The sequence below is a fragment of the Camelus bactrianus genome, chromosome 10 (assembly GCF_048773025.1).
Source record: "Camelus bactrianus isolate YW-2024 breed Bactrian camel chromosome 10, ASM4877302v1, whole genome shotgun sequence".
In the NCBI taxonomy this organism is placed as follows: Eukaryota; Metazoa; Chordata; class Mammalia; order Artiodactyla; family Camelidae; genus Camelus; species Camelus bactrianus.
In genome coordinates this window covers 4844210-4857463 of record NC_133548.1, presented here as the reverse complement: position 1 = coordinate 4857463, position 13254 = coordinate 4844210, and the positions used below count along the sequence as shown (strand labels likewise).

General features: G+C 50.1%; 1 protein-coding gene across 5 annotated transcripts in view; it reads right to left on the bottom strand.

The window, feature by feature from the left end:
* Positions 1-7356: 7356 nt before the first annotated feature.
* Positions 7357-13254, bottom strand: part of KMT5B (lysine methyltransferase 5B) — a 51795-nt gene continuing 45897 nt past the window's right edge. For all 5 annotated transcript variants that reach the window (XM_074371610.1, XM_074371609.1, XM_074371607.1 and 2 more), the window contains one exon: positions 7357-11666. In XM_074371610.1, the coding sequence (XP_074227711.1) occupies positions 10189-11666 (1478 nt within the window). In that variant the 3' untranslated portion in view covers positions 7357-10188. The remainder of the gene's footprint in view (positions 11667-13254) is intronic.

Genomic DNA, 13254 nt, shown 5'->3' with positions numbered 1-13254 from the left:
CAGCTCTGTTTACCACCTCCTTTGTGTACCTTGTTCCCTGGGCCGCCCTCATTAGAGCCCCAACCGCAGTGTGTGTGTGTGTGTGTGTGTGTGTGTGTGTGTGTGTGTGTGTGTCTGTCTGTCTGTCTGTCAGAGTGTGGACAAGGAATGCACTGGGAGAGGCAGGAACAGAGGATCCTCTGGTGCCCACAGTGTGCTCAGGGTAGTCACAGTATAGAGCAGGTGCTCAGCAAATACCCCATGAGTGAATGAATGAGGGAGGGAGGGAGTAGATTAAATCATGGGTGTGGGGCCCTGCAGATGGCCCCTGGGAGCTGGGCCCTCCTGTACCTCCATCCGTGGGTGGCCAAAGCTGGGTTCTCTGCAGTGCCTGATGGCTGGAGTCCAAGGTCAGCGCCCACATTAACAGGCCCTTCTCAACCCTGCTGACACTGAGGCCTTTGGAAGCTACGTGGCTGATGGCTCACTGCCACCGCCTGTCTGACCCAGTGTCGGGAATGCACCTGGCCTGGGGGGTGCCTCACACTCTGGCTCATCGCGGGGCAGCCCAGCCTGCTTCTTCACTGACCGAGGGCCAGAGGACAGCCCAGCTGCCCCACTGTGCCCACTGTCCAGGACGTGCTGGGTGGTGCTGGGCTCGAGCACCCCATTGTCTCCCATGGGGCACCCCACAACATCACCCCGTCTGATTCCTTCTCTCAGTGGCAGCTGCCGTGTCCTGTCCTCTCCTTCATCAGAACTCGCCTCCCTTCTCCCACAGGGAGGGCGCTCGGCCCGGAGGAGAGGGGTTAGATCCTCGGGCTGGCTCTGCCCCTGCCCGGCACGTGCCCAGGGCCCAGCATGGGGACTGTTTCCCTCTTGGTGTGTCCTGGCTGTCCACAGGCAGATCTGGAAGGTTCCTTGAAGCTGGATGAGGCTGGGTTTGCGTTCAGGGTTTGAGTTCAGGGCTCGTGGGGCCCAGCCCTCAGGGCTGCGTGGGAATTTCTGAGAAGCCGCAGTTTCTGTGCCCGGAGGTGAGCCAGAGGGCCGGCCAGAGGACAGTGCGTTCCCTGCGCGTCCCCCGCACTCCCCCAGCTCATAGGCTGTGGCAGCAACAGGCAGCAAGCAAGAGAGGCAGCCCCCACCCACGCCCCCCTTGGCCATCAGCCCTCCGCATCCCCGATTAGGCCAGCCCCGGGCCCAGCACAGAGCCAGAGCTCAGCTCCCGCCTCTGGCCCTCTCTTCGGGACTTGCTGGGTGGGGTGAAGTGGGGCACAGGTCTGGTCTGGCCCCTTTGCCCAGTGTGGCCCCTCGGTTTCCAGCTTCACTGGGAGGGAGGAGGGGAGTGGGGTTCAGGGGGTCCCATGGCTGGTGGCAGCCTGAGGATTTGGCTTTTGGTGGACAGTTTGAACCCTGTCCGGCCAGCCTATGAGGACAGGAGGCAGGAGACGTGAGGGCTGCTTTCTCCATCAGCCTGCATCGGGCTCACCCAGGCCTCCCTGAGGCCAAGACCTGTTGGGCCACAGGGACCACACAGGGCACCAGGGATCAGGGCCGATCAGAGAGGATGGGGATGGGAGTGGGGGTCAGAGAGGATTTGGGATGTGACATCTGCGTGGAGGCCTGAGAGGTGAGAATGAGCTGCTCGGGTAAGGGGATGGCAGTGAGGGGCTCCTGGCCGAGGAAAAGCAAACGAAGACCTCCTGACCCAAGGGAGCCCCCAGGCACTGATGGCCCAGCCCATCCCTACTGCAAGCCAAAACCCACCAGGGCCTCCCAGGGTCCCCAGGCCCCAGCCCAGCCCAGTGTCGTGGAGCCCTGGGGGTCTTGTGAAACTGTCCCTCTCGGAGAGTCGGGCCCTGCCTCCCAAGAGCGGCAGTGAGGACTCCCACCTGCCGCCTCCTTGGATCTTTCCCAAAGACCCAAGAGAGACCCTGCGAGGCTTCACCAGGCACTCTCCAAGGCACGGCTGACTCATGTCTGGGGGAGGAAGGGCAGACAGGCTGTGGACCTGGCCGGGGTCTCACTACCTGGCTCCCTGCTGCAGCTCCAGGGTTGGAGGGAGTTGAACATTAATCCCTTTGGCCAGTGGCTTCAACTGAACAAACACATGTTATCACATGTCAACAGCAGCTGTCTCGCCAGCCGGGCTGCCCCGCTGACTCAGAGCGCAGAGCAGCCCCACCTGGGCACTGTGTGGGGGCTCAGGCCGCCAGTACTGCCCTGGGTTCAAGTCCCGGCCTCCCCTGCCTCCCACCGGCTGTGTGACCCCAGGCAAAGCACTGTCCCTCCCGGAGGGTCAGTTTTCCTCTCTGTACAATGAGTGGCCCTTTCTCTCTCTTCTCTGGCCTCCTGGGCTGTGCAGCCACAGTTGGGGCTGGGGCTCTCGGAGGAGGGGAAGTGGGGGCTGGGCCTGGGTCTGATTGGGTGAAACCAGAGAAAAAGCACAGCTTTTGGAGTTGAGACTCCAGGAAATAAAAGCAGCTAACAGTTACTGATCATTCATTATGCATCTTTCTGCTATTTTATTTAATCCTCAGTGAGGTGGACAGGACTATTATCTCCATTTTACAGATCAGGAAACAAAGGCTACAAAATTAGGAAGTGGAGGAGTCAGAATTTGCCCTGAGGGTGCCTGACCAGAGCCGGTGCCCCTACCTCAGAGGTGCTCTGTTTCCCTCTCACCCCCACCCAGTCTCCTCAGGTCTGCAGGCTGGGCACACCTATTTCCTTCTAAACCTTCTTGATGGGCCACATGGAACTTCTCACCACCTTCCTGGAGGACATCCTGCCCTTTCTTCTCTCCAGAACTGGGCAGGGTCCTAGGCCTTTCTGCTCTTTGTGTTTATAAACTCCTATTCATCCTTCAGGGCCCTTTTTAATCTCATGTCCTCCTTGAAGCCTGCCTTATTCCCCAGCAGAAATGAGGGCGCCATCCCCTGTGATCCGTCAGTGCTTCACACACACATCTAGTCAAGCATTTATCACACTTCTTTGTTATTCGTGTATCTGCTGTTTGTGAGGGAAAGGGGTGGTTGGAATCACTCCTGTAGCCCAGGTGCTTTTTGAATGTCCAGCACCTAATCGGTGCTCAAGTAGGGACGGTCGTCAAGCGAGCAGATGAATTCAGAGAGAACCCCGTGGATGCAGGTGAGGAACAGGGATGCAACAGTGAACAGAGGAGGCGCTGGCCAGAGGAACAAAGAACCGGAATCACTTTGCAACCATGTTAGTTGTGGAGACCAGCGCTGGCAGCCACGTCCTGAGGTCGGGGTGGGTGGAGGAGGTTGTGATTAAGGCCGTTCGAGCAGGGGTCAGCTGGCGAGGGCAGAGGGCAGAGGCAGGGAGGAAAGACCCATGAGTGTCGGGGTGCCATCCAGACCGTGGCACATACTGATGCCAGGTGACACCAACTGCGGACTTGGGTGCCAGGCCCCACAGGAAGGCCCAGACGGTGCTCGCCCTCATCCCCAACCATCCTAAAGTTAAGTGCTGGTTTTACCTTGTTTTAGGGGGAAAACACTGGGACTAGAGAGGGGAAGTGTCCTGTCCACGCCCACATAGCCAGGAGAGGATAGAGTGACCGAAGGTGGGGGTGGCAGGGCCCAGCCCCGGGCAGCCTGGGGCCAGGCACCAACCGCCAGCTGGGACACCAGCCTGAGCAGTTTCCAGGGCCAGCTCTGGTCCACTTGGAGGCCGGCCAGGCTCAGTCCTTCCCTCACTTTCTTACTCCAAGAAGAGAAATGTGGTTTAACTGGCAAGAGGAGGAAATAAATGCCGTTCTGTTTGGTTTGCAGGAGGGTTGCCCTGTGAAGGGCTTCCTCCCACCTGCTGGAAGCCGGGAGGGAAGGTAAGAGCTGCGGGCTTGATCCTGGTCACCTCCCGCCAGCCTCCAGCTCCCACCCCCAAGGAGGAGGTAGACAGAAATCAGTGCCTGACCCGCCGGGAGCCAAACACAGGCTAACTGGCTAACTTGCCTCATAGGTGTGCTTCCGAGATGGAAACCAGCTTTCTGTTCTGGGACAGAACCCTGCTTCCCAGGCCTCTCATTACAGCTCCAAAGTCTGTCCTGTGAGAGGACAATCGTCCCAAGGGTAAGACAGGCATATTTGAGGTATTTCAGGGGATAACCCAAGAAACCTCCTGGCCAGATTCGGTCCCTCCTTTGCACCTGGACATTTGTGTGAAGTCACTCTCACAACAGCAGCTTGCCAGGCTGGAGGAAACCTGGGACTTCTGCTTTTGCTGTCTTGAGGCACCCTCGTGTTTGACTCGCTTTTTCGGTTAAAGACAAGTCCACACCCCTCTGGGGCGCAGCAGGCACGTGGCACCTCACCCACCTCTGACAAGTGGGAGTGGGCCGCCTGCGTGTCAGCAGGATAAGCTTGGGACAAAGTTCTCCTGGCCCCACATAACTGCACAGAAATGAGGGTGAAAGCAGTGATTGCTATTTGTCACCCCAGGGAATTCTTCCAAAAGAGAGACTTCCAGAATTAACTCTGGGGAAGGTGGGCCTCATGACTTGGGCTGGAGTGACCCTCTGGAATGACGGCTCTGTGATCCTCACAGCCCACTCCAGGTGCGACTCCAAAAGCGGCCCTGGGGCCAGAGCTGGGGCTGATGCTCGGCTCTGCCACCAGCCACGGGGCCCAAGGCTGGCTGATGCACTTTTTCACTGAAATGTAGTTACCAGGCATTTACTACCCTCCTCCCAGGGTGGGGAGGGTAGTAAGGTGCTCCCACCACCTGAATAGGGTGTCTCGCCATGTTTGTCCCCTATAGACTTGGTGTCTGTCTGGCTATGGCTGTGCGTGCTTGGTTCTCAGGGCTCACAGTGAAGGCTGTCTGCTGTCATCTTGTGTGATCTCAGTTCTGTCCAATGTCCTGGTGTCTTGGAACCAGGAGACTCTCCCCGAAACCCCTCCTGGCATCCTGTCATCATTGAAAATGCAACTGTTTCAAAGTTTCGAGAGCGGCCCTCTGATCTCAACCCCCTGTGCTCCCCGCTTGCTTTTCCGACTGCTGCTTGGCTGTTCTGACCACAGCAGCACCTCTGGGCCTTGGGCACCTCTACACTCTAGACAGGGGCTCATCTTCTCTCCCCTAATGCTCTCCACGAGCATTCCAGGCCTCTCTTTCAAGCCCTTTCCTGCCCACCTGAACCTGATAGCCCCTGGCCCTGCTTCTGCGGTCCCACCTGGCTGAGAGCCTCACACTGCTGAGAAGTGCAGCGCCAGTCTTGGCTCCCACGGGTGCCGAGGACACAGACTGCTACCCAGAGGATTTCTGCCATGAATCGCATGAGGTTTCCAGAGTCAGCCTGCTTTCCCTTTCTGGATTTCAAATCTCCTTCATCCTCCGCAAGCTTTGGGCCCCTCATCTCACAATCAGACGACCTCACCTCCTACTTTAGACAAAATAGTAACCATCATGCTGGAACTGGATCCCCACCACACCCACCACCTCATTTCCTCTTGCTACCAAAGACCGACCTATAATCCCAAGAACACCCCTCCCCGCCCCATGGGAGCTTTCCATCTCAAGGGTAGACCTGCTTGTGCTTTGTTAATAACAAGGACCACCTCCTCAACTCCACCTCCCCTTCCAGCTTCATCATTTCCACTTTCACACGCAAACTTCCTCTCCGCCTGCTCTCTCAAGTGATCTGGCTCCTCCTGGAAGGGCTGCCCCAGACTGCACTCCCCCAGGTCAGGAGGACCAAAGGATGGGCATCTGCCCGTCCCTGCGTCGGAGGCCTTTGGGCTGTTTGTCATCTCCCTCAGTTATCTCACCTGCTCCCAGGGCTTTAATTACACCCTGCACTGAAGAGCACAGATCTTGCCTCCTCACTCCCAGCACCACCTAACATAATAGTTGCTCAACAAATATTAAAGAAATGCAACTTTACTGCTGCCAGTCTGCATACTGCCTGCCCAGGGTCTCAGACTGGGGAAACCTCCTGCGAACTCTGGGGCACCTGAGCAGCCCCAGGAAGCTCTGCGTCCCCTCCTCAGGGCAGGCCCTACAGGGTGGGTTCCCCTCAAAAGATAGAAGCCATTGTCTACTGCAGCTTAGCAGAAAAACTCACAAATCTGACAAGAATACAGGATCTGGTAACAGACTTTTTTTAGAAGAATGTTACCAAAGGCATCACTGTGAGATGGCAGGCCACCTCCTGTCCTCGGGACTAGTGTTTTTCCAACTGCTTAATGCCCTGGGGGAGTGCGAGTGGCAGGGGTGCAGGAAGAGGGGTGGAGGGAGTCTGACTTCTGGGAGACCCTCTTCCCAATCCCACCAGTTCACATACCCTGTCCCTTCCTGAACAATCAAAATCTACTTTTCCTCTGGGCCTATCACTAGCAAACACAAGAAATACCCAAGCTCTTAGGACATGGGGGATGGAGAAGGCTGGTGGCCTCTGCACCCTCCCTTGCAAGATAGGGTCACACTTAACATAACCCTGGCTACTGATGTGCCCCTGAGGTCAGCAGCTTGCTTGCACCTTGCCCAGTGCCACTGGCTTCTGCAGCAAACATCACGGGGCCCACGTTAACGACAGGGTCGGTATTTGAGAAACAGACAGGGGCTCTGGGCAGCGCCCTACAAGCTGAGTGTGGGAAAGGAGTAGCTCACATCAGAGAAGAGAGCAAGTCTGAGCCCCTTAAAGAGGCCTGCGTGTTGACCAGGTGTGCCACCTTTTAGCCTTTTTTCGTATGGGGAACCCAAGTTTGCAAGGCTATTTCAATTAACAGCAAGTCTGTCCAGTCCGGCTGGCACCGCTCACCCCAACTGCCCTTGTGAGAGTGGATGCAGCTCCCGAGGCTTAACCATTGACGGACCAGGTGACCACACTGACTTACAGGTGCTAGCAAGACCAGGGATGACGGCTTGCTGGGGGTCACTCATATGTTGCAGCGCTGGACAAACTCTGCTTTCCTGACTCCGAAGCCAGTTGTTTCCTCTCACCTAGGTTTTGCTGTAGTAACTGGGAGAAAAAGGACCTTTGCCTGTTCTGAATATGCCAGTTCTGCGCAATTCAAGGAGGGAAGAAGTCCAAGTGATCAGAAACCATTAATAACCGGGTTGCAAAAACCTTCTTGGGTTCAAAGGCTGGGAGGGTGTGTAGTTTAAAAGTAGTCTTCTCCTGAGAGACGACTGAGTGCTCCCAACGACTTATGCCAATGGCACCATAAGCAAAAGGAGACCAGGGCTTGGAGAACTCGACACTAAGGATACTGAAAAGCTTTAGAAAGTTTGATTTAAAAAAAAAAGAAAAAAGAAAGTTTGATTTTACAAATATATGACTTTAAGTGAAACCGTGTGGACGAAGCCACAACTTTGATCATTCCTTCTCAGATACAGTGAACACTGGCCAGATTGTTTTAATTTCCGAATTTATTAAAATGATTAACCTCAATACTGCAAGTGCATGTACAAAATATTTGTAAAAAATGTTCTTAATGAAACGTTAAAGAACTTACCTCAAATGCTGAAAAAGTCCTTTTTTTCATTCTTTCAGTACAAGGAATACATTGTATCTCAAAAGTATTACAACTCAGTGAAACAATTTAAAACAGTAATTTGAAAAATGATTGAAAATTGAATACTTTACATATATTTCTACCATCATTTCCTAATTCTTACAATGCCAAAATCTTTACCAATCATTGCATAAGCTCAAGCTAGAAGTTTTACTGAATGCAACCTCTTCCGAGTGGTCACCAGTGTGCGGACCCTGCCGTCACACAGTGCAGCCCTACAGCAGAGCTGGACCAGCTCCGAGGCCCTGGACCGTGAAGACAGAGATCGGCTTTCCCTGGACGGCGTCGGCAGTGGCAGCCGAGCGCTGGTGCGCCCCGACTCCTGAAGCGGTGAACGCCACCCAACGTCACCACTCAGACCCACGGGAAGGTCAGCCACGAAAGACGAGGCCGCAATAAAGTTAAAGCAAACATCATAAATAAGTTACTAGAATTAAGCTTAAAAATGGAGAAAAGTGGGAAATGTGGTATTGTTACTTTTTCCTTAAGATGGAAATTCTTGCAATGGCTATTGTTGGTATTCCAAGAAACAGTTCAAAATTTAGTCTCTGAACCTCTTTGAAACACTCCAAACTAAGGTGGGAATGAAAGAGGTGCCCCATTGCTCTCTGGTACTTTCCAGACATGGGGTCTAAGCGTGGCCTTCCTTAGTGGCATGAGTGTCACATTTCCACACAGACACCGGGCGGCCCGGGTGTGGTGGCAAAGTGCTCCAAGTGCCTCGGGATGGAGCTGGAGGGGCTGCCCTGCTCCACCAGGTGAAGGATTCTAGACGGCGCGAGCCAAGGAGGAGGGTGTGAGCGCGCGAGCAAGGATGGCTGCCACCTGCTCCCACATGAATTCCTGAGGGGTGACACGGCACCACAACAAACGACAACCAGACGACAGGGGACTACAGAAGTGATTCCTTGAAGAACACAGGAGAAAAACTAAGTTCAAACAACTTTTATGAAAATTGTTAATTTCTATTTGGAACCTGCTAGCCATCGTTTTAAAGAACTTAATTTGAATAATGTCCCCAGAACCTGGAAACTGGTAGGAATCAGTAAGTTGTAACAGTGAGCGCTGAGGTTTTCTCCACCGGACTTCTCATTTACCTGCAGATTCCTTTTAGCTTTAAGACATGGGCTACTTCTCTACAGACACAACACAAATCCCCTAAGTTGATTTTACTCAGGAACACTGTATATCTGAAAGTACATGTACACATTGCCCAGAAATAAAAAGACCCACTGGTGTCAAACACCTGCTACAGATTTATATTCCCCAATTCTCTGTCCAATGAAAATAGTCCAGAGAAATGAAAGATTGGTATCGAACATAAAGTAGTAATCAAAATTATGCTCATTAAGTTACTTAAAATTAATTTCTCTTCTCAAAGTGCTTCAAAAACAAATTAAATCTGACTCCTCTTTTTGTTTAACTGATAATATAGTCAAAAAAATCTTTGATATTTTCATACATAAACTAACATAAGCCAAGAACTCCCACTGATGCAGTGCTTAAAACTATATATTTATAATTTCCTATTTTATTGGCATGAAAATTTCTAAACTTAAAAACCTTCCTGGTAAGTTCTTTTAATTTCTTATGACAAAAATTTCTCACAACACACAAATATTTACAACATGTACATTGTTGTCAGTTCTTTACATTGAATTTCAAAGACGAACATTTTCATAGGTTACCACAGAACAAAAGCTGTGACTCATGTTTTATTTCATAAACTATTATAAGTTAAAGTGAATAGAGTTTTTAATATTCCTTGTAGCATTTTACAAGTGCAACAGAAAACTTGAAGACCCAAATTAAGATAGCTGTAGTTCATTAGATAAATGTTGCTTGTTGTCATCACATTGTTCACAGCAAATTTTTGAAAAAATAAGCACCAATCATTCTTGCAAAGAACAATTTTATCTAAAAGGATTGAAAAGTGTTAAATACAAGGTCTTTAATTTACACGACAAGCAATAAATACGCTGTATCGAAACTCATCCTGCACACTGCTACCCTCGTACATATAATGTACTGAAAAGTCAGCTGACACGCATGTAACTGTACTTTTTTTTTTTTTTTTTAAAGAAACCAATTTGACTCCCACCTGATGGTCTGCTATTTAGCCAAGGCCACAAACAGTATACCTGGGCTAGCAAACAGTGTGAAACTGACAAAACTCCAAGGGGGAAACATCTAGCAAATAAATCAAAAAGCCAAAGGTCATTGCTGGTGATATTAGCATATAGTAGAAAACCTTAATATGCTGCTACTATGATTTGTTTTAAATTATTGTTTAGTCATATATTAAAGAGCCAGTTGATGCTCTTAAAGTTAAAAAAAGAAAATTGTGTAGCCACATTATTGTTTCCAGCGTCCTGTGCGGAAAGTTGCTATCACTGTACGATTTTGTTTGAGCCTTTATTTTACAACAGGGCTTTACCTCTAACTCAGAATTGCACATAAGAAGGCTATTTAAAAAGTACAATAAAAATGTGCACAAATCAGACTTTTAAGAAGAGTCAGCACGCTGTACACTTTCTACAGTATTATGCTGATAAGTAAGAGACAACGTAAGTGCTGCCACTAAAACGTCTTCAGCTGAGGAATAATTGACTGGAATTTTTATTTCTTTAAAGTAGTTATCCCGGGTCAAATTAAGACCAAGAGCTTATTATGCGTTGAGCCTCAGAGACTGATCTTCTCTTCTCCTGGAAGAAATGTCAATATCTATAGAGTCTTTCCCAACGATGAGCCTCAGCCGCTTAGCCGGAGGAAGAGGAATAAAATCATCTTCAAAGTCATCATCATAGTCATCCTCCTCTTCGTCTCCCTCTGAAGAGGAGGAAGCATCTGTACTTTCCTCCTCGTACTGACTGTAGTCATCCACCTCCATTCGAGACTCCAGGAGAGAAAGAGGATCGCCACAGCACACCCCGTTTTCATGAAGCCCCTCTGTGTATGAGCCCCGACTCTCCTCGTCCCGTTTTAGCTGGATTTTTAATTTTGTAGAACTACTGCCTGATCCTGAGTTAAATCCATTGTTAAGCTTTGCTACATAGAGATTATTGTCATTTTCATGGTCTTTACTTAACTTGATGCTTATTTTCGAAGAATTCATCCCATCATTCTCTTGGTCATTTGTCTTGCTGCTGCTGTCGTGACGCCTACGAAGTGTCAATTTGGGAATCCCGGAGTTATTCTCCAGGATTAACTGTGCATCATACCTTGTGATCCGCCTCTTCTTTTTACTTTTTGCAGTTCGGAAGCTGTCTTTTGTTTTTAAGCTGTCTGACGTCACCACTGAACCACCAACAGGCGAGGGGGCCCAGTCCGTGTAGCTCCCGGGGACGCCCTCTGCGCTGCTGTGCTCGCCTTGGCCCAGGGGGCACCCCACCGCGTCCAGCCCCGCGCCTGCTCTCCCGGGGGACTCGTGCCCCGGAGTAGCCTCCTCTGCTTTGGCCAGCTGTCTCACCAGTTTTCCTTGCCGTGACTTCTTCTTTGACATGCTGCTGTCACTCTTAGGACACTTGGCATCCCCCTTTAGTGCAGCTTCACGAGCCAGGTCTTCTTCCTGTGCCGCAGGGGCTGGCTGCTCCCCGCCGTCTGCGCAGGGGTCCGTCAAGATGCCTCTACAGCCCTCCAGCGAATCTGGTTCCAGCTTGACGTCGGGGGGCTCCTTCACATTCGTCCTCGCCCTCACCGACCGCCTGGTGGTGTACGTGCAGGCAGCGCCCTCCGCGTGCAGGGCAGCACCTCGCCCCGAGTTCTGTCTGTGCTCTCTTGCTGCGTGTCTAGTTAAGCACCCACCAGCCACTGCGGCTGGGACTGGTCCCTCTGGCTCCTTATCTTTTTTAAGGGGCAAATTTTTGTACAGAACTACCTTAGGCTCTTTAAGCACTAAGTTTCCCATTTCGAGTTTTCTCGAAGCACTCTTTTGCTCCAGCCGTTTGCAATGATTTCTTAATTTTATCTTTGAAAGTAAAGGCTTTGCAGGCTTTTTCAGTTTCTTTGGTACCCTGGAATTACTTATAGGAGTTAGCTGAGATGAGGTAGAGTTGGAAGAAGCTGGAATTCTTGACACAGACTGCCTTGTTACAGTTCTGCTCTTGCTGTTCTTTTTCACACCAACTGAAGATTTTCGGTTAGAAGCTGCAGAAGAAAAAAATAAGAGGATAAAAACAGTCTTGGTAACACAGTAATGTTAAACAAAACAATGCCAACACCCAGACTATTAGCTGTGAAACGCTTAGACTACACAAATACGTGGCAGACAGACCCAGCTCAGTTTCCGCCAGCACATAAGCACTCCCTACAGGTTTCCTTTGTTCTCTAATTTCTGCCCCTAATTTAAGGAGCATCTATTCACTTTCCAGGTAAGTAATTATAGGGTTAAAGAGCTCTCAGCACAGCAAGGACCCAGATTTCGCTCTAAGCTTGTCCTTAATGCATCACAACACTGGTCCACACAGAATATTTCTTTTCCTGATTTAGTATTTTTACCACATAAAATATTTGAAGTATGTTTCCTTTCATAAATTCTTCTTAAAATCACTATTTTAAATGTTTCTAAAATCCATTATTCAGTGACTCAAAGTATATTACTTGCCCAGTAATATAGACCAGAAATATATTACTAATGGGCTCCAGGAGACAAATTGTACCACAGTGCTTTCAAATAAGACAAAGAGACCCTGAGAACCGTATATTATTATTACTCCCAACAGACAATTATCCCCAAAGAACCACACCATCTGAGCTGTTCCCTTCAGCGCTGTGAAGACCAGCAGAGACTCTAAAGGGCTGCGGGACTTACTTGGCCCAATCCCGCCAGTGACTGTCTGCTGCCAACAACCAAACTGAGAGAGGGGAGAGGCACGCTGCTAGAATTACAACTCTGGGGACAAAGGCGGACCCAACTCCTTTCCTCCAGACAAGGATGCAGAAAGCCTGCGATGATCCCACTAGCAATGACAACCTGAGAGCTGACGTGACAGCTGAATGGCTTCTCAAAAGGCTCATATGTGACTCAAGTGTACGCTGACCGTATGGTGAACCTCTGACCTTCCCATTGACTTTCCACCATTTTTCTGTTTTTCTCTACATTTAACATTTTGGACTTATATTTACAGTTTTGCAAGAGTCAATTTCTTGATTACTTAGTTCCCCCATTCCCAACCTGAAAACCTCTTCCCATCAAAATACCCCTTTATTCACTAGGGAAATTGAGATGATCAAACTAATAATCACCACCTCTCACCAGAAACCAGGGAAAATAAGAGACCAACGAACGAGGGTAAGCCCAGCACGCTGCCCGACAAAGACCCAGGGTCGCCAGGGCAACTGCTCTTCTTTCCGCATGGCTGAGCAAGTTACCATTAGTTAGTTTTTACTGAGACAGGGAAGCAAGAATGCGTAACAAGCATTCCAAAAATATCAAACCACCAAGGACAGAAGTCTCTGTACTCAGGAAGACTGGCTCGTAAACAGCTTTGGGATATCCAAACCAGAATTCCCAGGAACGAGATCCACTGACTGAACCAAGAACATGCTTATCCGTGTGGGCTGCTACCAAGGAGGCAACTTATTTTTAGAACAGTAGGAGTAGTAAAGTTGGGGTGTCACTCAATTTGAGAACAACTGACGTATTATGAGCTGGAATATACAGAACTTGCCAGAAGTTATTTTTAAAATATAAGGATATTCAGAGAATCCTTTTGCTAAAGGATTTCTTTACGCT